The sequence below is a fragment of the Salarias fasciatus genome, chromosome 14, assembly GCF_902148845.1.
Source record: "Salarias fasciatus chromosome 14, fSalaFa1.1, whole genome shotgun sequence".
NCBI classification, from domain to species: domain Eukaryota; kingdom Metazoa; phylum Chordata; class Actinopteri; order Blenniiformes; family Blenniidae; genus Salarias; species Salarias fasciatus.
This window is the reverse complement of record NC_043758.1, coordinates 34,308,767-34,333,374: the sequence shown is the minus strand read 5'-3', so window position 1 is coordinate 34,333,374 and position 24,608 is coordinate 34,308,767. Positions and strand designations below refer to the sequence as shown.

Genomic DNA, 24,608 nt, shown 5'->3' with positions numbered 1-24,608 from the left:
ATAAACTGCATCTGCAACTCTGAGAGCTTTTGTTTGTCGTCTGCAGATGAGAATGTAATCCCGTACGGACAGTCCGGCTTCCTGCCCAAGGTCCAGATGTCGGGCTACGGCTCCCTGGGCGGGGGGGTCTTTCCACGGCCCTCCACGGCCGGTCGGCGGAGAGACGAGGTGCGTGTCACGGTCAGATCAATGAACCAGCAATCGGCTTATTTCAGGTTTTGACTTTAACTTCTTTATTTTTTTTTTTCCTGTTAGAAACTCATTCCTCTCATTGTAATTTCTGAATGATATTAAACCTTTAAATCATGCTGGGAAAGACCATTACTGACCTTCTCACCGGGGCTATGGACATGAAGAGTGGAATAGTTACTGAGTTACTGAACTACAGCGATTTTTGTTCACGCTTGGTTTTCAGTGCTAAAAGCATAATTTACAGATGCAGATTGTTTCCATTGTGCATGTATCTATGGGATTCTGTTTCTACTGATTTGGGGGTTCAGGTCAGAGGTGTCTATCTTAAGCAATTGAATTTCTGCACACTGTGCAAAATCTAACATCTAAACCAAATGAGAGCAAAATAACTTTGCAATAAAAACATCTAAATTACAGGGAAATGTCGCCGCTGGTAACTGAAAATGGAGGAACGGGGAGCAGCGATGAAAATGACTCGGTTTGGAGTAACTCTGGCTCATTTGCAGCTCTATTGTTTTGTTTCTCTCTGCCCATTGACGAGCGCTGTCCCTGCCAAGCGAATAAATAAACGAAAATGAAATGAAAAATAAATGAAGTGGTTATCTAACTCGGTGACTCAAGTGAGCAACTTTCAGTCACCGAAGCTCCAGAGAATTAACGCTTGTTTGAGTTACACTGAAGAGATGTTCTTCTTCAACTTCAAAACATTTCTCCTCTTGAATAAGCAGAATGATAAGGAGAAGGGCTTTTTTTTTAAGTGTGGCACACGATGAATGAATTAGAATATGCTGTTTTTGACTCAGACTTGAAATTTTTGGGAGCTTGTTAGATAAAAAACTCAACTTTTTTTTTTTTTTTTTTTTTTTTTACATTTAGACAATCGATCATCTGGCAATATATGAAAAACTCTGAAACTGCAAATTTCCACCCTGCAGTTTAAAAATTATGTGAAAGTCCTCTTTGGACAACACATTGAACGAATGATACACGGATTGTGAAGGGTGTTTAAAATAATATTCATTCACACTAATACAGTCTGTTGAAAAGCATGAATCTGACCAAGAAACATGATCAGTTCCCGGTGACAAGAGCAAAAAAGGGGCTTAAATATATCTTTACAAAAACACAGAAAAGAAAGCCTTGACCATGTCAGAGTGACTGAAGAGTGATTTTTAACGCTGGGCCTCTGATGCCACTGTGCCAGTCCTTCACGGTGGTGTGCCATCTGTGACACTCCAGCCCGAGGTTCCCTCCTCCTGATCGATTCTATTATTATCACACGCTCACCGCTGACGATGGAGGAAAAGCACACACAGTTGTTTGTCTGGTGAAGGGTTAATCCTCCGTGAGAAAGCTGGTTTCCTTCACACACTGCCATCTCTTTGTTCCTCCTCAATGATTGTTACGTTTCAATTTTAAAATCATTCTCACGTTACATAAAATGTACCGAGAAAACGAGGAACAAAGCCATTACATAACGACGGCTTTTATTTTCTCCAAATTTAGTCCTAAATCTCACGTATAAAAAAAAAAAAAATCAGCGTCATTGAATGCAAACGTTGTCTCCACTGCTCTGTAAATGGATTCAGATGGAGCACAGTGACATTTTTATGAGAGCAGGAATGAAAACCTCTTTATCCCTGTTTATGGCTTAATTTGAGCTGCAGTTGTTTCCTTGCTGCTCCGCGCTTTGCGTCGTTTAACACGTGGAACTCATGTTGGTTTGAGACGTCACTGATATCAGCGTCATTTCAGCCATTTATGAGTCGGTGATAGATGAGTGCGTTCCAGAGTTTAACTCGGAAGTTGCTGATCTTTAAGCACAACTGTTGATATTCCGTTAGATAAATGCATCCGTCTGGTGCACAAATCGTGCTTTGATAAAGCTAAAAGACTAAAACGTGATGTTTATGCTAATATAGGAAATAATAACAAACCCCTCCTATCTAAGGGCGCTTGTTTTTGTCCTGTATTCTAGTGTTTTCTTCAGTTCTCCAGTGTTGTGTTGAGGTCAGTGGTTGAAGGTTGGGTGTCAGCAGCACAGCGCTGAGAGGAGGAGGTCATCGGAGTCCTGTCTTCACTCTCTGATTTCTCTCCCCAGAACCTGATGTAGACAGACGGCGGCGGCGGCGGCGGCGGCGGCGGCGTGACGTGACGTTCTCCTTTTTCCTCCCTGGACTCCTATCTGTGCGAACCATCAATCTGTTGCCATGGTATCTTATGAAAAACTGAAGACAAAAGGGAAAGAAAGCTTAGAGGCTTGCCATCTGCCTTCTCGCAAACTATTTGTAATCTTTTTATTTTATTTGATTTGATTTGATTTGATTTGAACGATTCAGTCTATTTTCTGTGATTTCCTCCACCTCTCCTCTGTGTATATAGACATCTTTACAGTTTTTTAAAAGATGTGATCAGATATATTACTAAAAATTAAACCGTTGGGGGGGAAATATTGTATTTTTAGGAAATGGGAAGCAGATGTAAGTATTCCATAGATGTACAGCAGATTACTGAATGTATCTTCTGTTTGCTCCTGACCATGAAACCATGATGTCTGAGGAAAGACGGCAAAAGACATGAGTCGGAAAATGTGTTAATAAACCATCATGTTGGTGTGTGTGTGTATGTCTGTGTGTGTTGCTGTTTTTATCTTTCATCTCTGTGTGGCTGTGTACTGTGGTACTCCAGTAGATCACCAGTGTGTTCATTTTTAAACTTATCAATAAAGCATTTGTTACAAAAATGTCTCCATTCATGTGTGAAAGTTACTAAATAGGACAGAAGGAGCGAGGCTGAGGCGGCGGGGCTGTGTGTGTGTGTGTGTGTGTGTGTGTGTGTGTGTGTGTGTGTGTGTGTGTGTGTGTGTGTGTGTGTGTGTGTGTGCGCGCGCTAATGTCAGCCTGTCGGGGGTTCTGTCAGTCTGTCGGCCGCCTCGCTTCACCACAAAATGTCTCAAAAGCTCTAATTTCCATAAAATTTGGTGCACACTTCCAAAACACACTGTGTGTGTGAACTCCAAATAGCTTCTGACTTTGAATTATTCTGCGAAAGTATTTTGAGACTTTCAAAGTCTGGAAAACGTTCTTTAAGATGAGATTGATTTAGTATTTTATAATTTGAAAACTGGTCATTCTTACACTTAATTATATTGAGTATAAATTGGCAGACTTTGCTGTGATCTTCATTTGAGGTTTCATGAGGTTTGTTTGTACGATGTTTAAGAAGTGACTTACTGAGATTGTGAGTCGTCGTTGGATACAGCTTAATCATCGGTAACAACATGAGTCATGATTCAACTTTGAGTCAGAAACGAAACAGGTGTTCCACTCATTTTCTGAAAAACACCGTGAATTCAACATGGAGGTATAGTTTCTGAACAAATTCTAATATTGATTCAAAACAAAGTCTTGGCAGTTTCCTATTCTTGCTGTAACTCGGTCAAACGTGACTGTTCCACCCAGTCCGGCTCCATCGCTGAGTGTTATGAGCTGGATCTCCAGCAGAAGCTCCAGATGTTTGTCTTTGAAAGTGGGGAGTGAAAGTAGGAAGACTTTCTTTGCCCTTGCTGCATCACAAATGGATGATGAGATGTCTATTTTAACTGGAAGTAATGCAAAGTAGCCAGAGAAAACCCAGGCAGGCACAGGGAGAACATGCAAACCTCACACAGAAAGGCACAGGAATCGTCTGTAAAGACTAAGTCAGGATACTTTATGCGCTGACAAACGAGCTGGAGACAGACAATACAAATTAAATTGATCTTCTCTCCAGCAGTTGAAAGTTGTCACCACTGCAGCACCGAACAGCCAAACCAGACATCAGCCAAACATGAAAGGTAGTCGCAGCATCAGAACCAGTGAAGTGTGTTTAGAGAAGGGTGTTTGAAACGTGAACATATCAGACCACAGCAGCATCAAAGAGACATCGTTACAAGTGTTTCTATTCATTCGTTTGATTAAAAAGAGGAAATGGAGCTCGCCTCTTTGATTTCCTCTGGGAGATTCCACCAGACAGTGGAGGCCTGAACAGAAAAAAAGTCCAATAAAGGATCTCCAAATTGTGATTAATGACCAAAATTATACCTCAGTCCGAGACAAAAACAAAGCCTTATTAAAAAAAAAAAAAAAAAAAAATTCAACAGGAAGAAAAATAAGGCCGGTGTGTGGCATTGCTCTGGAGGAGCTCATCTGTAAACTGCAGCAGCTCAGAGTCCAGAGATAGACCGACCACCGGCCTCCGGTTCCTCAGTGACGGATGATGTTGAGCTGAAGAAGTCTGGATGAACGCCATCGGATGAGGAGAGGTCGGACTCCAACAAACTATCAGGAAGTCTGCTGTTTGGAAATGATCCAGATTGTCATGGGTGTTTGATGGGAGCAGGACATGCAGCACTCGCTGCTGCAACACTGACCTCGGCCGCACGCTGGTGACGTTTGAAACTCACCGAGGCCAATTAGTGACTGTAAACTGCCCGAAGGTGTGGAAGTATGTGTGTGTGTGCGTGTGTGTGTGTGAGAGACTGTGTGTTTACCCTGTCATGGACGAATGACCTGTGCATGATAGACAGTCTTGACCTGTGGTCATCTGGGATCGTTCCTGGTCCTCTGAGCAGCAGTGTAGAAAATAGATGTTGTTTTATGGCCTGTAATCCTACTGAAAACAGGATGAGGCATTTTCACACAAATCTAGATCGAATTACAGAAGCTTCATGGCTTTTTCCATCATATGTTCCCCTGAGACCTCTATCTGTTTAAGAATGATTTTTCATTAGTTATATTACATTTTATTTGCATTGTGTCATCCACCTGGTGCAGGGAAAACAATAAAATCTCCCTTTCAACAGGAAGAAAACTTCAGAATCAGACTCAGGTGGAGACTTTCTGCTGCTGCAGTGGGGGTTAAGGGACAGAGAGAGACGGAGAGCAAACAAATGAACACGATACAGACCGACACATGAGGGCAGAAGGATCAGAACAGGAACTTCCAGGTCCACTGTCAGAGATCCTGAAAGCAGAGAGAGAGAGAGAGAGAGAGAGAGAGAGAGAGCAGTGTAGGTCCTCCAGCAGTCTTAAAGTTAGGGTAGACGATGTTGTCCAAAAGCACTTTTAGTCATACTGAGTGAAATGCTCCCTGCCCCCTGGGAGAAGTCAATACATTTTGTGGACGGAAAAAGGTGCGGAAAAAATCTGACAACTGTAGCGGCCAAAGGACAGTAAAAACTCTGACCAATCGTAAGGCGCGGACCGCTCTTCAGGAACCAATCAAATCCCTTCGCCGTTCTACCAGCCCCCTGCGCGTCCATTTCAATGGCGTGCACTGGCCCTGGTTCAGAGCTCGCGCGCGTCGTCAAGGAGCTCTCGGCGCTCGCGTGAAAAATAGAAGGAAGCGGAGCGGGCGCGCTGCGCTCCTATGCGTGTTGTGCGCGGGCAATCAGAAAGGTTAATAACATTGGAGGCGATCAGAAACTCCGTGCGCGTGGCGCTTCCACGTCCAGTGCGTTCGCTGCCAACGGGCGCTCCTCCAATGGGGTGGGAGCTGGGCGGAGCCTTGGGGAGACGCTACATTCGTGCTACTTGCTAGTTTTCCAAGATTGCCGACCCTAGCTTTAACCTATAGCAGCTTCACTCAGAAAACAGTCCAGGTTGTCCTGAAGCAGCTCCAAGTCCAACTGTAAACTTTACTAAAAAGAAAGGTCTTAAGCCTTGAAGGCAGAGACTGTGTCAGCCTCCATGACAGAAAGTGGGAGCTGGTTCCACATGACAGGAGCCTGGCAGCTCAAAGCTCCACCAAGGAACCTCCAGCAGACCAGCACTCTGAGAACCAGGCGCTCTCCGGGGACAGTATGGGACTAACAGCTCTTTAAGATATGATGGGCCGTGCAGTGAAGTCTAAACATGTATGAAGCAATCCAGTCTTCCCTTTACATGAACTCTGATCAAATCATAGACTTGGTGTACACCGCTTCCTTTGATCAGATCATCACTTCAACAGGACAGATCCGATCGAATCAGATAGAAGCGTCCATGATGCAAACTCAACCACAGTGGCTTCTGACTGGATTAGTCATCCCCCGTGTACCCACAGCTAATGAGATGCATTTGAATAAATCCATATTTAATTATGTACAGATGATGAAACAGAATAATTGAGCATACAAAACATCCCAAATGTTAAATGTAAGAGATTTTACCATTTATTCACAGAGAAGTTGGCTCAGTAAAGTTGGGACAGACGAACAAGACACTGAATTTATATTAATAGGTACAACGGTTGATAAATTACATTGCTACCTTTTGGACAAGTGTAATACGGCTTCCTTTATCTGTGACATGTCAGTCTCGTCTGGAGATATTAACCTGCAGATATTATATTGAACAAACAGAATACAGAGGGCTGAGCGTTGTAAACGGCGGTTCAGTGAAGCGGTAATGCTTTAAGCCCAGGAGAAAGAGCCGACCCCCTGCTGTCACTGAATCATTTGCACTTCGATAGTAAAGAGCACTGCAATGCACACTAAGTGCTCCACATCAGCATCTTAACATTGCTATTGTCAGCATGTTATCACGCAGTCACACACACACACACACTCACACAAAAAGCTGCCAGCATCGATGACGGTGCTCTTTTAAATCAGTGAGGAATGATCCTGGAAATAACTGAGACGTTCTCAGTACATTTCAGAAGAATCTATATTCTGATCTCAGCAACGTGAGAAAGACGTTCCCCCTTTTGTGGCATGAGAAATATGTGATAATTCAGAGGCCCTTCCAGGACAAGATATCAGGATCAGAGTGAGGAAGAGAGGAGAGGACAGGGGAGCGGAGCTCAGATTTATAAAGCTCAGCTAAACGTCCCTGAGGTCTGAATGAACTCACAGTTTGTTATATCATGTTCTCAGCAAAATGACTTTGTCTGATACGAGATACTGTGCATAATTTGATGCCTTCTTCAGATTGCAGAACTCGTGAGAATGTCTGTTTTCAAATGTGACCAAATGAGACGAGGAGGAGGAGAAAGCCTTCGTCTGAAACCTGACAGCAGTGGAATCTGAAAGGCTTTTCCTCATGTCTGCACCGTCGTCTGCTGCGTGCGCCTCCTGCGTGCCCATCTTATTAGGCGAAGCACTACAGTATTTTGGCAGGGAGGCGGCGGATGGTGGGCAAAGTGAGCCGGACTGCGACGCCTTTGGCAAACCCCCGCTGGGTCCCACCAGGCTCGGAGGATAATGGTAATCCGATGCAATTTCAATGGGTTATGCAATTTAGAAGGGTTCTACAATTTTCTGCTTTTAGGCCCGTGGCACGGATTAGAGTGTGTGGTTGGCTCACCCCTCCCACACACACACACACGCGCAGACGGCTCTGCTCCAGCAGCCCGTCTGTTTGCCGAGGCCACTTCACATGAAGCTACAAATGTACACAAACGGGTCAACAGAAGGTTTGTTTTTTTCTTTTCTCTGCAGCACCGTGTCATTCGGCATGTTTCCTTCACACGTCCACCAGGCTGCACATGGAAACACGTAAAGACAAACAGATAAACTTCGTACCTCACCAGAGGGCAACAGAACTTCAGTACTAGGTTAACCTAGCAGTGTTTTAACCGCCAGCCTGACATTAAACTCCAGGACGATCTGTGATTATCAGACCTGAACTTTCATATTTTGGCATCTGGCAGTTTTGAGTGAATCAGTAACTCAGATCCAGATCAGGCATTATGAGGAGGATTCTGGGAGTTCCTGATGCTTATTCAGCCCAGTCTGGTCATCAGTTTAAGACTGTTAAATCTTGCTGTTTTCTTTTTCCAGCATTCTGTTTATAATAGAAGAAAGAATTGGAAAAAAGAAAGTAGAAGAAGAACTGACTCAAGCAATCAATATAACATCGAAACTGAAATTTACAAGTAAAACAGAAAGTAGTTGTGAGGTAATGGGAAGCAAAACACTCACGTGTTCACATGTGAGGAGATAAAATGTTCCCTTTGAAGCACATAGAGCCTCCTCGTTTCTAACTCCTCTCAAAATGTGATGCGCTCTGAAGGTCAGGCTACAGTATCAGGAAACAATGAGTGATTCACACACAGCGTCACGTTTCTCAGTGAAAAGAAGCTTCAGCATCCACGACGTGCAAGAAGGTACAAATCAATTCCACTGTAATTATCAAGAGACAATCCTAATCAATGCGTCGGGCAGAAGACATTCTCACACAGCGAGAGGAGATTAAAACAGCACATGTGACGAAGACAATGAAGAAGAGACTGAATGAAGTCCCACAAACAGTCTCAGTCAGTAAAGGGAGGATTTCTGAGCCATGAGATCATGGTTGTGGAGTGGGGATGGAGATTAACGTCACACAGATATTTTTTTTTTATTATCATGTATAAAAATCAGTATTCCTCAAATTTGTGCAGAATAATCTGGAATAATAGGAGTCAAAGGTCCCAGCAGTGATTCAGTGTTCTGCAGTAAGACTAAAAAACAGGCACCACCTAGTGGAAGAAGCAGAGTCATGCGGTGTGTGTGTGTGCGTGTGTGCGTGTGTGTGTGTGTGTGTGTGTGTGTGTGTGTGTGTGTGTGTGTGTGTGTGTGTGTGTGTGTGTGTGTGTGTGTGACTCCAAGCTCTGTCTACTACAGCACGTCTTTTATAAATGTGATCGCAGCAACTCCTACACTCAGAGCATCAGCTGTGGTGAAGGTTTTATCTGATTCTTTCACCATGAAATCTGAATTTCTTCTGAAAATTTTTACTGCCATCATTTCGATATTTAAAAGGCAAATCAGAAGATAAATAAATAGTTCAGAGTGGAGGCCACAAGGCGCCAAATGCTCTCACTAAATACATACGTTTTACATCTAATAGCAGACAAACAGCTCACGCTGAGGAATGAAGACATGATCGTCATGATTCCAGTTTGTTTCTGCTAAAACTTTTACTTTATTGACAGCAACATTTTTTAAGTAGATTTCCCCTGAAGTTGCACTGTCAGCTCTTTCCTTCTGGTATTTTGGGAGTTTCAAATGTTTCCATCTGGGATTTGATGTGACTGACGTTACTGATAATAGTCTCAGCATGATTTGTTGTTTACTTGAGTCTTTTTTTTTTTTTTGAAAGAATTTAGCATATTTTGCAGTGTGTTTCGTTGCTTTGACAGGATTTTTCTCCACTGTATGAGAACACACTCCTCATTGATCGGGACCAGAACTCTCCATACACAGTACTGTTACATCGACACCCCAGCAAACAGCTTATTTCACTGCAATAATACACTTTTTCAGCCCCCGCCGTTTCTATGAGGGGCGACAACAAGAATAAATCACTTTTATTGCATCTTCCTCACCCAAACTCTCCCAAGCCACAGCTCGATTAGCCTTCCTACTTCTTTTCTCACAAGTTAAGCGAGAGTGTGTGTCTCACCTGTGAATTTATTCTGTTTAGACGCAGTCGGATACATTATCACATGTGAGTTTCCTTATGAATCTAACTGCAGTTTTTCATCTACAATTAAATGAATTCCTCTGGGCTTTGCTGAGTGCCAATTTTTTAAAAAAAAGCAGGGCTTGAACACGTGAACCCAAATGTAAGATTAATAATTGGTGTGAGGACTGGGAGTCATTAGGAGCACACTGCAGTCAGAACAGCTTCTGCTGCATCTTCATTATTCACACCATGCAGGTTTGAAAATGTTAGATTGATTTAATGTAAACTGGACAAGAGAAGTGTGTTAAAAGGTTTTACTGACAGGTTTAAGCCTTTTGCCATGCAAGTAACCATATTGCGTCTTCCTAAAATTGAAGGAAAACTTTGAATGAAATAGGAACCAGACAGATATTTTGTAGAATCCATTATAATATCGTGAACAATGGTGATCGTGCCGTTATCTTAATCTTTAGTAAAGTACATCCTACTCTCAGATAGTGTACCTGCATTTATCTTTTGAAACGTTTACATTGTAAAAAGAAACCTGCTGCGAGAGGCCAAGCCATGTTTATTATGCTTTCTGAGTAAAAAGCTCACATTAGTGGAGGACGGCGGCGCTCCATACAGTCAAGGCCATCTTGAATGAAGAGCTAACATGCATTCAAGGAATTGTTTTTTCTTACAAATGTTTTTTTTTTCTTTTTTTCCCAGTTTGACACCACTTGAGGTTCATATTAGACTGATAATGCAGCTTTATACTGACTTTAAAGCAGGGGTGTCAAACATGAGGCCCATGGCCTCAAACCAGGCCCTTAGAGGGTTTAATCTGGCCTTGCAAAGTGGAAAAAAAAGGCATTAATTATAATTTTCACTTTTTTATTCAGTAGTATTATTGATTCAGATTGCACTTTTTGGGATTTTTTTTTTTAAGTACAGTGAAAGCAGGGCTGCACGATGAATCACAGCTAAATCACAACATCACTGAACCCCGACTGCATTGTACTGTATATGCTTCATTACACGGTGAATTCAGGGTCTGCACAATGCATCACACTGCAACACACAGCCGCTCTGCTTCTGACACACTGCTGCGGGAGCTGCAGATGTGACAGAGAGAAAAAAGTACGAAAAACCAACCAAGCATGGACGCTTTTGGTAAAACTGGATCCAGGAAGCGAAGGAGCGCTGTTAACCTCAAAGACGGTCATAAAGGCATGAAGGTCATGACCTTGAAGCTTGTGCTTGTCTTTGTATCTCAGCTCACACTGACATCAATATTATAGCATATTCCATGTTTAAAGAACATCGGTGAGTGCGTGCCTGTGATTCCTCAGCTGCTGATACGACCCAGCTGAGGTCAAATCATTGTGGAAGTGACCCCTGACCGCAGAAATCTCCTTCAGCAGCATCACTGACCGCAAACTATTTCAGTGAGTGTCCTGTAAAGGGTCACTAGACTGGGTTTTTCTATTTTCTTTTTTTTTTAAATATATATACGATTTATAATCATCTCTTCTGCAGCGACACTATGGGCCGTGAGTGCACTCTGTGCAGTTGTGGAGCCGTTTGAATGAAAAGCCCGGCGTCATCACTCTTACCGAGTTGTGCGCAGCGCTTTAACAGTTTTGTATTTTCAGCAGATTCCCCAAAACACAAAACTCATCCTCTGTGATTGGTCGTGGCTCAGCGTGCCTCATTGTTCCAGCGGGCCGTTTGTTCGCTCGGTTTCCTACGTGCAAACAAAACTTTCCTGCCATCCTGGGCAATACTGGGGCTCTGCTGTGCTTTGACAACCCTGTTATATTGGAATCTCTGACTATTTTCAATCGTGAGAATAAAGACAAAGGTATGTAATCAATAGAAATACATAGAGCATCAGGAGAAATCTACTTAACTCTGTTTTCTTCTGTTCGAAAAAGAAATATTATTTATTGATCTGTGTGGAAGAGCTTTTTCAGACTCGAAAATTTCTCTGAAGCATCTATTTAAAAAGATTTTACAAAACAAAGAAAAAAACTAACTTGTTCTGACTTATTCAGGTTTGATGCTATGTTTTTATACAGTCTTGCCGAGACAATCAAGCAAAGCATCTCAGAAAGATTCAGTCTTTACATGTGTTGGTCTGGAATGTGTTTATAAGGCATGTGTACCTTAAGGTGCTGTTGAATTATTTTTCTCCACTTTGAGACTTTAAATCAGTATAAATCAGCCGTTCTCAAAGTGTAGGAGGATGACACCCTCTGATGAGCTTGAAACACACTGCGTCCCCCCTGCTGTGCCTCATGCTGAGCAGTAATTTGCCAGTTTTCCTAATCTTTTTCACATTATAAGATGTGATTGTTAATGGCTGTTGAGATCCACAGGCAATATAAAGCAAAGCTCCTCCCAAGAGGCTTTCACTCAGAAATACTTCTTTTACTTTAGTCTGCAACCTTAATAAGAAAATGTGGTTTTCTCTCCATTTGATCACAAACTCTTCTCTACAGTTAAGAGGAAATCAGTCATGCTGGGTGTCCCAGATTTCCTCATGGGGTTCCCAGTTCTAAACTAACAAAGCTAAATACTAAAATAAAGAATTGTGCCTATTTATTTATTGCATTTGTCATAATAGCATTTCAATGCTGTGATTGTGCAGTTTCACTTCTTATTGTGTACAGCCTGTAAGACCAGTTAGTCATATTTAGAGTTCAATTAAATCTTTTCAAGAGACAGCAGAGTTCATGATATTATAAGAAACAGCAGAAATAACAGCATCCCAACAGCAGGCGCAAGCCTTTTGTTTTATTCTCAATTTCATTTCCTGTTAGTTGTAAAGGAAACATGAAAAGGTGCACTTGTTAGCACTGCTGGTGCCTTGCCCGATAGCGGGTTAAAGATGGATGCTCCCCTCAGCGTGCGTCGGCGCTGGAGGGTAATGACTTGTCAGCCTGAGCCGGATTCTCGTCCATGTCGCCTAATGAGTAATGCTTCGATAATCAGATCTGTCACGCCGACTTTGGTGGGAACCTCCTGAATGTATTTCACTGTTGTTTTATTCATGCGCAGCGTTGGCCCCTCACTCTGTCGCAGGAAGCACTTCCTGTAATTGGTACACGGCGGGCCAGATGTGGCTGGCGAGGCCCTGACCTGCTCCTCTCTCCTTCTACATGTCAGTCAGTGTCGGTTTGTTTTTGGGTCTTTCTTGGCAGGATGTACAGCTTCATGGGAGGCGGGTTGTTCTGTGCCGGAGTTGGGAACATACTCCTCATTGTCTCCACGGCAACTGACTACTGGATGCAGTATCGTCACTCCAGCAATTACATGCACCAGGGGCTGTGGCGGTACTGTGTGCCCGGGAAATGCATGACACACACAGACAGCATCGGTGAGAGCGAGCGGCCGGGGTGTCTTCCTCTGCGCGTGCACTGCCAGCCACATCCTCATTTATATGTATTAGTTTGCTGACAACTGGTCCGTGACCCTGATCAACACTGGGGTCTCTTCCCTCTGGGGCTTTATTGGGGTTACAAAATATGACCGAGATTCAAGCCGACAGAAGTGTGAAATTCTGCCACTGTGATGTGAATAGAATCAGTAAATCTATGTTTTCCATGAGGGTTGTGTAGGGAATTATTCTATGCAAGTAAAAACATAATTTTGAGAGTTTTTCAAAGATAGTTTGTGGTTAATTTCTTCAAGTCATATTTTGGAAAGTTCTATTTCCAAACACTAGATGGCGACATTGAGCTGTCTGCTAAATGAGAGCAAGCATGAAGAAATGTGTGAATAGAGCAACAGTCCATGTCTGCATCCAGAGCAGGGTGAGGCTAAACACTCCAGTGTTTACCTGTCAGTGAGAGTCACCCACAGGTAATCAGTTAAGCTGAAATTCATGTTTTGGACTATGAGAGGAAACCCACGAATGCAAAGGTAGAACATGCAAAAATAGATATTTAAAACTCCTTTAAGGTCTGCTCTCCAGCCCAGGCGCTCACTGGGTCTGCCCTCTCCCACAGCGTACTGGGACGCCACCAGGGCCTTCATGATCCTGTCCCTGCTGGCGTGTTTCATCGGCATCGTCATCGGTGTCATGGCCTTCATTCACTACTCCTCCTTCGACGGGTTCGACAAAACGTTTGCAGCCGGCATCCTCTTCTTCATTTCCTGTAAGTTGCCTCCACCACGCCGACACGCAGACAGGCCTCCGGGTGACGCTGAGCGATTCTCCGCAGGCTTCTTTGTGCTGCTGGCGATGGCCGTCTACACAGGGGTGACGGTCAACTACTACGGCAAACGCTATGGCAGCTGGCGCTTCTCCTGGTCCTACATCATGGGCTGGGTGGCAGTGGTGCTCACCTTCTTCTCAGGTATGGATTCATCGCTCACCCTTCCCCTTGTGCTCGTCTCACAAGCGTTCGATCTTTTTAGGTATCTTCTACATGTGTGCCTACCGGATGCACGAATGCCCGAGAAACTCCAACTCACGCTGACCTGCCCGACCTGACCCGGCCACCAAACACGCTACAGCCTGGTCCACACCGGGGGGCCAGAGGAAGCAACGCTCCCACCGCCCTTCCAAACACTTCATGTAAATGTAAACATTCTTGAGCAAGCAAAATAAATGAGAAAAATGTATATGTATGCCTCAGGGAACTCCTTTCAACTGTATCAAACTGCAAATCTGTATTATAGTTGCTTTATTCAAAAGTTCCCTTTGTCTCAAGAGTTTATTACATCTTTTCATTCAGCTTTTACGTTCTCCTCAGAAACTATTGTGGCTCCTTTTATCTTCACAGTCAGCAGGTCACACATGAACACCCAGACCAAAAAACTGAAAAACCCTCAGACAAACTCGGTAATATTCTCCCTGTAAGCCAAAAGGCCAAATTCAGATGTTTCTGTTGGTGTAATTCTCCAATGTTTTAATTTCCTCCCAAACACATTATTAAACTTAATATTGTGCTTTCAGGAACGCAACCCTGCCAATCTTTTCACACCAGCATATGCAAACACAAAACCTTCATTAAAATATTCTTTGTTACAGATCAGGATGTTATTCTGCGCTGACCACCGCAGAAGCCCTGCTCAGGCACAAACTGGTCAAAGTGTGAATGCATTTAAAATGGCTTCATTTGACATGTTTTGTAAATCAGTATTGTGAAAAGCAAGTTTGCAAAATCTAATTTCAAGCTGCAGGAGAAGTCACAAGATGATCATACTTTATTTTATTCTACTTTAAGCTTCTAAATTTGTATTATTACTATCAAACAACAAAAATTTGTTTCAGTATACACTAGCTCTCATTGTTCAAAGTGAGACCAAGAAGTGCATCTTCTGGATGAGACAAACCAGTCTCTGTTTGGAATTGCATTTGCTCAAAGGAAAGTGGAATGTGGCAGTGTGTTTACACCTTCTGTGTTAAACAGCTTTACAGGAAACCTTCAAATGGATCAAAAGCCCAAAAAATACTTTATTAAATCTTATTTCAGAAATTCTGCATACATTCGTGCAACAGCAACCGTTTCAGCCACCAGAAGAAACCCGTTGTGATGATCCAAATATTGATTAGTTTAACTGAGGAAAGGAGACAGGAAAAGCTGCTTGTCAAGAAAGTGACCGTGCAAAGAGCTTCCTTAAACCAAGCTTACAAAGAGTAGGAAAAGGAAAATGATCCCAGAAAGTTGTTGCTAAATGCTTTTAAGGAAATACTGCTGTGATAACACCAAAGCAAGAACTGTCACATCAGCCTGAGAAGAGCAACTTCTGTTAGACGTCCAGTTTAGTCGACCTCCTCGATGGTGGGTCCGGAGGAAGCTCCGCCTCCTCCACTGGTGTCTCCTGCCCCGGGGAAGCCGCCCGGCATCCCGCCCGGCATGCCTCCGGCACCCTGGTAGAGCTTCGTCATGATGGGGTTACAAACCTTCTCCAGCTCTTTCTGCTGATGGTCAAACTCTTCCTTCTCTGCGGACTGCGGGGCGGAAAAAAAAAACCAGAAACACTTATACAAACACCCAACACTGCACACACTCCTGCCATGAAAAAGTCAGATCCGGCTCGTTTCCCTCACCTGGTTTTTGTCCAGCCAGCTGATGACTTCGGTGCACTTGTCCAGAATCTTCTGCTTGTCCTCGTCGCTGATCTTGTCCTTCAGCTTTTCGTCCTCCACTGTGCCCTTTATGTTGAAGGCGTAAGCCTCCAGGGCGTTCTTGGCGGCGACCCTGTCTCTCTGCACGTCGTCCTCGGCCTTGTACCTCTCTGCCTCCTGCACCATGCGCTCGATGTCTTCTTTGCTCAGACGACCTGAAGAGGAGTTTCATTTTGGAGAGCCGCAAGGTCAGAACGCTGCACATCAGGTTTGACAAAGTGACGGTTCTGGACGTCGTTCGGTTACCTTTGTCGTTGGTAATGGTGATCTTGCTCTCCTTGCCGGTGCTCTTGTCAGTTGCAGACACGTTCATGATGCCATTGGCATCAATGTCAAAGGTCACTTCAATCTGAGGAACGCCTCGCGGGGCCGGAGGGATTCCAGACAGCTCAAATTTCCCCAGGAGGTTGTTATCTTTGGTCATGGCCCTCTCGCCCTCAAAGACCTGTCAACACGTTGTCACAACAGCTCTGTAGACTCTGCCGATACGTTTGAAGCCGTGTTGTTGAAAACGGACGCTGGTCTCACCTGAATGAGCACGCCGGGCTGGTTGTCTGAGTAGGTGGTGAAAGTCTGGGTCTGCTTTGTGGGGATCGTGGTGTTCCTCTTGATGAGAGCCGTCATGACCCCACCCGCGGTCTCAATGCCCAGAGACAGCGGGGTCACGTCCAGCAGCAGCAGGTCCTGCACGGTCTCCGATTTGTCCCCTGACAGGATGGCTGCCTGCACAGCTGCAGGAAGAAAAGCACAGGGCTCAAGTTTAAATGTGGACTTGTTGTAAACATTCACTTACTGCTCTGAAGTTTGAGTAACTCCTTGTCGTATTTACAGACCTGCGCCGTAGGCCACCGCCTCATCGGGGTTAATGCTCTTATTCAGCTCCTTCCCATTGAAGAAGTCCTGCAGCAGCTTCTGGATCTTCGGAATACGAGTGGACCCGCCAACCAGGACCAGGTCGTGGATCTGAGCCTTGTCCATCTTGGCGTCGCGGAGTGACTTTTCCACGGGCTCCAGCGTTCCTCTGAACAAGTCGGCGTTCAGCTCCTCGAATCGGGCCCTGGTGATGGAGGTGTAGAAGTCGATGCCCTCGTACAGGGAGTCGATTTCGATGCTGGCCTGGGTGCTGGATGACAGGGTGCGCTTGGCTCTCTCGCATGCCGTGCGCAGACGACGCACCGCCCTCTTGTTGTCGCTGATGTCTTTCTTGTGCTTGCGCTTGAACTCGGCGATGAAGTGGTTGACCATGCGATTATCAAAATCTTCACCACCCAAGTGTGTGTCGCCCGCTGTGGACTTGACCTCAAAGATGCCGTCTTCAATAGTCAGGATGGAGACGTCGAATGTGCCGCCGCCCAGGTCAAAGATGAGAACGTTTCTCTCACCTCCCACCTAACACAAGTCATTTCCAAACATATCAGACAAACAAAACCCCCTAAAACAACTCATCTTGAGGAAAGCTGAAGCCTCGGGAGTTACTGTACCTTTTTGTCCAGGCCGTAGGCGATGGCGGCGGCCGTGGGCTCGTTGATGATTCGCAGGACATTAAGCCCAGAAATGGTCCCTGCATCTTTGGTGGCCTGACGCTGAGAGTCGTTGAAGTAGGCTGGCACAGTCACCACCGCGTTCGTTACGGTCTGCAGAAGAGAAGCATGACAGTTTAATGAGACAATAAAATCAATTTTAAAGTGTGATTATGCAGTCAGCTCAAGTTAAATTACTGAACACAAATCCACAGGAATACGGTAAAACGGACGCAAATCATCCCACACCAAATTTACTGCTCTATGCTTCACTCAATGAATCCATTAAAAAGGGTGGCAGCTCATGTGGATACCCAGTTTTACAAAGAAAATAACAAATGACTTGGGGGGGGGGGGGCTTAAGATGCATGAGTACCTTGCCGAGGTATCCCTCAGAAACCTCTTTCATCTTCAGCAGCACCATGGAAGAGATTTCCTCTGGGTAAAAGGACTTGGTTTCACCTTTGTAATCTACTTGCACTTTGGGGCGGGCATTATCATTGATAACTTTAAAGGGCCAGTGCTTCATGTCGGCCTGGACCACAGGCTCATCAAAACGGCGTCCGATGAGACGCTTTGCATCTGGAAGGCAAGAAAAGAATCGCAATGAGAGAACAGAATTTTCATTGATTTTCTCATCACATTGAAAAAACAAAAATAAAAAAGTGAATACCAAACACTGTGTTGGTGGGGTTCAAGGCCACTTGATTCTTTGCTGCATCGCCAATCAACCTCTCAGTGTCTGTGAAGGCTACGTAGCTGGGCGTGGTCCTGTTTCCCTGATCATTGGCGATGATCTCCACTTTACCATGCTGGAACACGGCCACGCAGGAGTAGGTAGTCCCCAGGTCAATCCCGACGGCCGGTGCCTTGGACATGTTTCCTGAAATTGTTCAAACGGTTCACTGTCAAGCACACATCGCCACGATGCTGACAATCTGGATTTGTATCAGATGAGCAACCTAAGCCCTCTCTCAGCGCCGTGGGCTGGCGGCTACCAATGCACATTTGCAGTGAGGCGTAATCAGGCTATTATCAGAGTCTGAGTGGCTCAAACAGAAGTGGAAACAAACCGTCAAAGTGAAGGGAAGGTCCACAGCACCTGTTTTCAAGCCTCTTTATTTCTGACAGCTTAAGAGAGGCTGCTGCTATCAAGGCAACAATAAGAGGAAAACACAGGCTTTCAACAATGAGGTTCACTTCTTTTAGCAATTTTTCCCATGAATTTAAACACTGAAGTATCTAAGTTATTTCTAGTAACTTTGGACATATTAATTTAAATCTGAGTAATTCTTAGTATACTTTTCTATCTATCTTGCATGGCCTAAAGACTACAACAATGTTTTGTTTAGTTAAAATTACCACTTTCATTTGTTAATTGCAATATGTGAGAACAACCTGTTAACTTTAACAGCATTGGACTACAATATCACATGTGAAAATTTGCGGCGGGTAAATGTCGACTGAAAAAGGCCAAAGAGCATGTTTAGGATAGCCCTGTAAGCCCTGACTTCTCGGAACGACCTCCGTGTTTACTGTTGCTGGAGCAGCAGATCATCAATACACTGTAACGCTAGCCTAATGTTAAGCCACACGGGAGGTCATTATGTCTCAACAAAGCCGTGGTTCTCATGCTGGCAGGTGGGCTTCGCCGGTGGGCTCACTGCAATAAAACTGGGATGACTGCTACTAATATTAGCAGGATTTAAAAAAACAACAACAAACAAGTCATTACTTTAGTAAAAAGCAGAATTGTCAGGGCACCGAGCCTTCATTGTGCCACAGGCAAATATTTTTGTGGGTTGATGAAACCAGTGGAACCAGTTTTGTTCAGGAAACTACCAGTAGGTTCAGGAGAAGTAAGATGTTCAATGACAATCACACTCAACATTACAGAAAACTATTCAGATTGTGAGTTTAGCTGAAAACAAACATTGTGGAAAGAGCTACATTTCGCCGTTCACTGCATACAACCTGACATATACAACTGATCTGGGACGGCTCTGTTAAGATAAGCTTTCCGAGGTTACTGCTGTCAATAAATTCTTCAGTTCACTTCTGCTGACTGCAGCATTGTTAATTATTAACAATGTTTTCTTTTTCTATGGGCGTAAGTTCAGCAGATGTCTGTCTAAGGGGCATTTCAGATTAGGTTTCGATACTGATTCTTCCCCATGCATTCCTTGAGGCCTCGTGTGTATTTAGAGCAGCAAATGTTACAAAAAATCCATTTCATGTCAGTCCCTTCTATCTAGTATGCTGCTTTATGAAACTTGATGTTTCCTGGCACTGGAGCTGAAGATGGGTTAAATCTTTGAGAGGTTACCGGCTTACTACAGAGCAAGGCAGAGACGTTCACACACCTGTGAGCGTTTAGAGGGCCATCAATAAACACCGCTATGATTTTGAACATTGGGAGTTAAATGTAGCACATACAGGAACAGGAATAACATGCAAACCCTGCAATATAGCTCGAAGATGTCATTAGTTTTAAACTTTTTTTTCCCCATTACTCGTGGTTCAGTCACGCTGTGGAGCACATCCGGCCGCGGCGTGTCTGCGGCAGGTCTGAGCAGGAGGGTGTGTCCGCTCATACTTCAGGAGGGCTGGAACTTTCTAGACGTTTCCTGAATCTTTTCATTTCACCTCAACAGGAAGAGGCATGTTCGCCGCTTTCCGGCGTGCAAGAAACATTTCAGTCTAACTAAAGAAACGACCTCAAGGAATACAATAGATACATTGAAAGCAATAGAAAGAAGTTCGACCTCAAGAGTTAAAAGACAAAACGTTAATAGTAGTACGTGATTAAAAAAAAGTTAAGAAAACTAACATTTACCTCGCTCTACTTACCTCTGTTAAATTCTTTATCTGTAGTGGAAAAAAAGGCTCAAAGCAGCTGAAAGAAAGACCGCAGGCTGGCTGTCCTCCCTCGGTGTACCGGCTCCTCCTGGTCCCCGCTGCCACACGCTCCGTGTCGGATCGAGAAGAGAGGGAGCGGCCGCTCCTCCCCGTTATCGTCTCTGCTCAGAAGTCTCCAGAACGCGGGAGGAGCGCGAGCATCCAATCCGGGCCCTCCGATATCAACCAGCCAATTAAAAATACCGCGCGCGCCTCTCCACAGCTGTTGCTACCCGGAAAACGGACAAACTTGGGTCAAAATGAAGCCTTTGGGCATTACCAGACAACTCGTGCAGGAGTCATTTTTTTGAAGAGTCATTCCTGTACCAACTCGTGGACTCTTGTGTCATATCTACATATATTTCAGGGCGCTGTCTGCTCTCTGTAATGTTTATTACAGACAGCGATGCTCTACTAAAGACTTAAACTTATACTAAAGACTTGCACTTATATAAAAGGGTTCAAAGGTTACATTGCACAAGGGACATATGGAAGGTGATTCAATAACTGGCCACATTAAGGCCCAAGTTACATTACAGCCTTGCACTTGAAAAGTTTTCAATGAAAACATGTCGTTTTTGCATTTTAGTTTGACGTTTTGTGTTTAATCTTCACCATTTTGAAAACAGTATCTGTTTATACCAGGGGTGTCAAACATAAAGGCCGTGGGCAGAAATCAGCCCACAGAAGGCTCCAAGTCGGTCCACCAAACAGAGCATCAGTTTTTTTTTAATCAAATTTCTTGAGAGTGTGGACACAACACATCATTGAGACCTGTGCTGAGGTATAGATCTCTATAGATAATCCAACTAGCTTTAGCCTCAAAGACATGTTGTCAGGGTGAGTTTATAAAAACATGTATAATGCAACAGCCATAAGCAAAACTGCCTAAACATTTCACTGTATTTTGAACCAGACGGTTTCATTAAAATTGGTTTTATGTAGTAAGTGTTTGGTTTGTGAAAACAGGTATTTTCTTCACACATCCTCTGGACCAGGACAACAAAAATATACACTATAGATTGAAAGATAATAATGGAACTGTTTGGCTCTGTCAAGTTGACACTGGGCTGCACATCACCTCTGAATGAAAATGTATTTGAACAGCCTGGTTTAATAGGGAAATGACAGGAACAGTGAAGATTATGTAGTTTTCATGTTGGGCCAGTAGTGGGTGCTGTTTTTATATAATAAAACCTCTCATGTGTGCAAGCAAGTTGAAGGTCCTTCAAAGTGACAATTTTTTCAGCTCGCTCTACTCAACTTTTGTTTTCAGGTTAGGGTTAGAAAGTTAGGGCTACCAGCACATTAGGCTTTTGTATCATATCAGCAGAACCAGCTATGGTTGCAGTTAATATCGGATCATAAAAGATTAATAGGATTTCGCATAACTTATAAGCTTTGTGGGAAAATTTGGTTGATGTTTGGCTGTCCTGACGATTTTCAGATTAAAATATTTCTTTGTTCAGATGTTGGGGTCCATTGGCAATAAAAAGAGATACCAGTGCTTTGCCAGTGAGGAAGATTTCATATTGAAAGTGAAGTAATGTGAGCCCACAAAAGCTTACTAACTGATATACCAGTCAATGTTGATCTCTATAGTTTATTGCTTTATTTCATTTTCTCTTCATTAGATTTTCATTACATTCATATTGGATGTAGTGTGAAAATGGTGTCTGGTAAATGGTAAAAATGGTAAAAAAATGTTTTAGAGACATAAAAATATTTGCAGTGAAAAGGCACAAAAACTGAGTAGCTCTTTGTTGATCACTGTTTATTCAGATCAATTGAAGAATACTATTTCAATAGTTTTTATATGAAAAATGTCTCTTGGAACCAACTTGCTATCAATCAATCAATCAGTCAATCAGAAATGAAAATTTCAACATTATTACTAAGTTACTGAGTGATTTTAATGTGATCTACTTTTAAACATTTCAGATTCTCAAGAAAAGATTTAGTTCAAAACCCTACAATGTCAAACCAAACGTATCATGTTCGATACATGAGTTTCATTTCAGCCCTCCACAGGAGCAGTGAGATCAGATACATGCAGTACACACAAAATCCAACAGGAGGCAGTAATTCACTCATCAGAGGGCTGTCAGTGATATTTCCATGACTCAGGAGTGGGACACCGGTGGTTTTGCCAAGTTTGAAAAGGTTAAGGTAAGAAAAACATGAGGATATTTTTTTACTGAAACATCAATTGGAAGATTAAATGTGAAAATGCTTCATAATCTATGTTTTAGCAAAACCATGTTAAAAAAACTATGTATTAAATTTGATACAGCACTGCAGGTATATAAGATCATTTAACTCTACATCAATCAATTGCCAATTTATTGTATTTCAGCATTATATATAACATAAAGCAACATATGGTCCTTCTGTTTTTAAGTTACATACTTTGGTACATTTAGAGTAAAAAAATAGATATGTAACTTGCTCTGTCATGAGGATTGGTGACTAATTTCCGTGATGCTTGAAACTTCCTTTTGCCTACTGCTTTCACTGACTTAATTCAAATAAAATAACCAGCTTCTTTTGTGAGCATGTGTGTTTTTAGATGGCCAAAAAAATACAGTGTTGAAGATGCTCTGAAAAAGATGATGGATGTGATTCAAGTGACATGGAGCAGCTTGGGGAAGATGAGGAGGGGAGGAGGAAGAGGAATGGACTCCTACTGCCAAGATTGTGGAAAAAAACCCAGATAGTAGTGATGATGATGATGATGATGATGATGAAAGCCCAGAAGTCCCAGAAGAGGACACAACTAAAGCGAAGGACACAGCACTAAAGCAGGATAATTTCCCAGCATGCATCGGCCACTTCACCCATGTTCCTGTCAGAAGTGCAGTGCTTTGACTGAACAGGGATAGAAACTGTTTTCAAGCCTACTGCAAAATAAAAAGGCTGTGAACCTAAAAATGAGTCAAAATAACTGAACTGTTATGTTTTCCAGGCCCAGCCAGTTACATTGGTGGATTCTCATTATGGGAGCACTTTATGTTTGGAATGACAAAATTTGTTGGATTTTTTTGTGTTTTGTTATGTTTTTGTTTGTTAAGAGAAAAAATCTTTGAGCGTTGTGACCTGATGTATCAAATATGATACAAATTGAAACTAATATGAAAATACTTTTGGCCTCTGACCAAAAATGATATTTGAACATTTTTTGGTTTGTTTGTTCAGAGGGATCAATAAAGGCTCCAAGTTCAAGGAATTAGATTTTTCTGTCAATTATTTAATGATCTGGGCTTTATAGGGTTAAAAGTAAAAATGACCACATTTTGTTGTATTTTCATTCCGTATGTCATGTCAAGCAATTTTTTGTAGGGACGTATTATAAATTCTTTATAAACAAAGTTTGAATAGTTCAAAATCATTCTTTGCAGTACTTTTGTGTTTTTAATTGTCAGATGACAGATGTTTAAGTGATGATGTGGTTAGATTTTATTATCAGTGATGATCTTGCAAATAAAAAAAAAAAGTACTTTCTTCACTTCAGATGCACACATGCTTATTTTACTAGGTATCAATTCAGTAATTGCCCAACTATGCTTTTCAGTCAAGTACATTTTGTTGTGCTTGACTGAATATTTGTATTCAACACTTGTTTTCACAATGAAGTATATAATCAACTATCTTAACTGGTAGTCACAGTTTATTTGCAGATTATGAGTCAAACTGCTACATAACTTGCTCAACACTTTGAAACACTGGGTGAAAGGAAATGTTTAACCACACCCAAATGTGTGAGAATAAAGCAGTGAGTCCATTTCTAAACGTTACAGACACTGACGTACGCTGCTACCTGGCTATCCACGTCTAATACACAACCTGAGGAGCAACACCCAAACATTAATGCGGGAATTGATACGGAGATCAGGGAGTAATCCTAAAAAAGACAAAAAGTGTAAGTGGGTCACAGATCATCATGTTTTTATAACAAACACTGGGGTTGTTTTACCCTTTACAGTATTCAGGAACATGCTGAAACTGTATCCTCGTATGACCTTAGAAATGGTTCCTATGCTACGGTCTGTGATACTAGCTCTGTTGCATACATCTGCCGGTGTGGCAGAGAATGGATGAGGTCTAATTACAAAATATGTTTTATCTCCTGTAAGGTTAAATCAGATCATTTATGACGCCCATCCAAAGCAACAGTAACACATGGAAAAAAAAAACACATACATCATACATAAGTTACTTCATTTAAAATGTAAGGCATATCTGTGATTATAGATATTATAGATTTAACTCACACATTAGGGCTCACAGTGAGAATATACTGGGTTTGATTCCCATCTTCAGATTTCTTCTGTGTGAAGGTTGCATGTTCTCCCTGTGCAGGTGTCCCTGTTGGCATGGTGAGACCAACTCCAACTTCTATGATGCAGACGGAAAACTTTTGGGTTTGACATCAAATCAGTCTGGGACAACAGAGCAACAGAC

At 42.9% G+C, this 24,608-nt stretch overlaps 3 protein-coding genes across 3 annotated transcripts in view; 2 read left to right on the top strand and 1 right to left on the bottom strand.

Moving 5' to 3' along the window:
* LOC115400308 (roundabout homolog 2) overlaps positions 1 to 2,930 on the top strand; it is a 74,449-nt gene extending 71,519 nt beyond the window's left edge. The window contains exons 25-26 of the mRNA XM_030108102.1: positions 47 to 168; positions 2,294 to 2,930. Coding sequence (XP_029963962.1) covers positions 47 to 168; positions 2,294 to 2,305 — 134 coding nt within the window. The 3' untranslated portion in view covers positions 2,306 to 2,930. The remainder of the gene's footprint in view (positions 1 to 46; positions 169 to 2,293) is intronic.
* An 8,008-nt stretch (positions 2,931 to 10,938) lies between these two features.
* Positions 10,939 to 14,084, top strand: lim2.3 (lens intrinsic membrane protein 2.3). Its single transcript, XM_030108955.1, has 5 exons — positions 10,939 to 10,961; positions 12,794 to 12,969; positions 13,601 to 13,750; positions 13,817 to 13,951; positions 14,013 to 14,084. Exons 2-5 carry the CDS (start codon positions 12,795 to 12,797, stop codon positions 14,072 to 14,074), a joined length of 522 nt encoding a protein of 173 aa, XP_029964815.1. The 5' UTR covers positions 10,939 to 10,961; position 12,794; the 3' UTR covers positions 14,075 to 14,084.
* Positions 14,085 to 15,030: 946 nt separating this feature from the next.
* hspa8b (heat shock protein family A (Hsp70) member 8b) lies at positions 15,031 to 20,255 on the bottom strand. The gene is made up of 9 exons (XM_030107883.1): positions 20,100 to 20,255; positions 17,923 to 18,132; positions 17,626 to 17,831; positions 17,211 to 17,363; positions 16,563 to 17,118; positions 16,258 to 16,460; positions 15,976 to 16,174; positions 15,652 to 15,884; positions 15,031 to 15,552 (listed from the first exon to the last, which is right to left on the bottom strand). Exons 2-9 carry the CDS (start codon positions 18,125 to 18,127, stop codon positions 15,364 to 15,366), a joined length of 1,944 nt encoding a protein of 647 aa, XP_029963743.1. The 5' UTR covers positions 18,128 to 18,132; positions 20,100 to 20,255; the 3' UTR covers positions 15,031 to 15,363.
* Between the last annotated feature and the right edge of the window lie 4,353 nt (positions 20,256 to 24,608).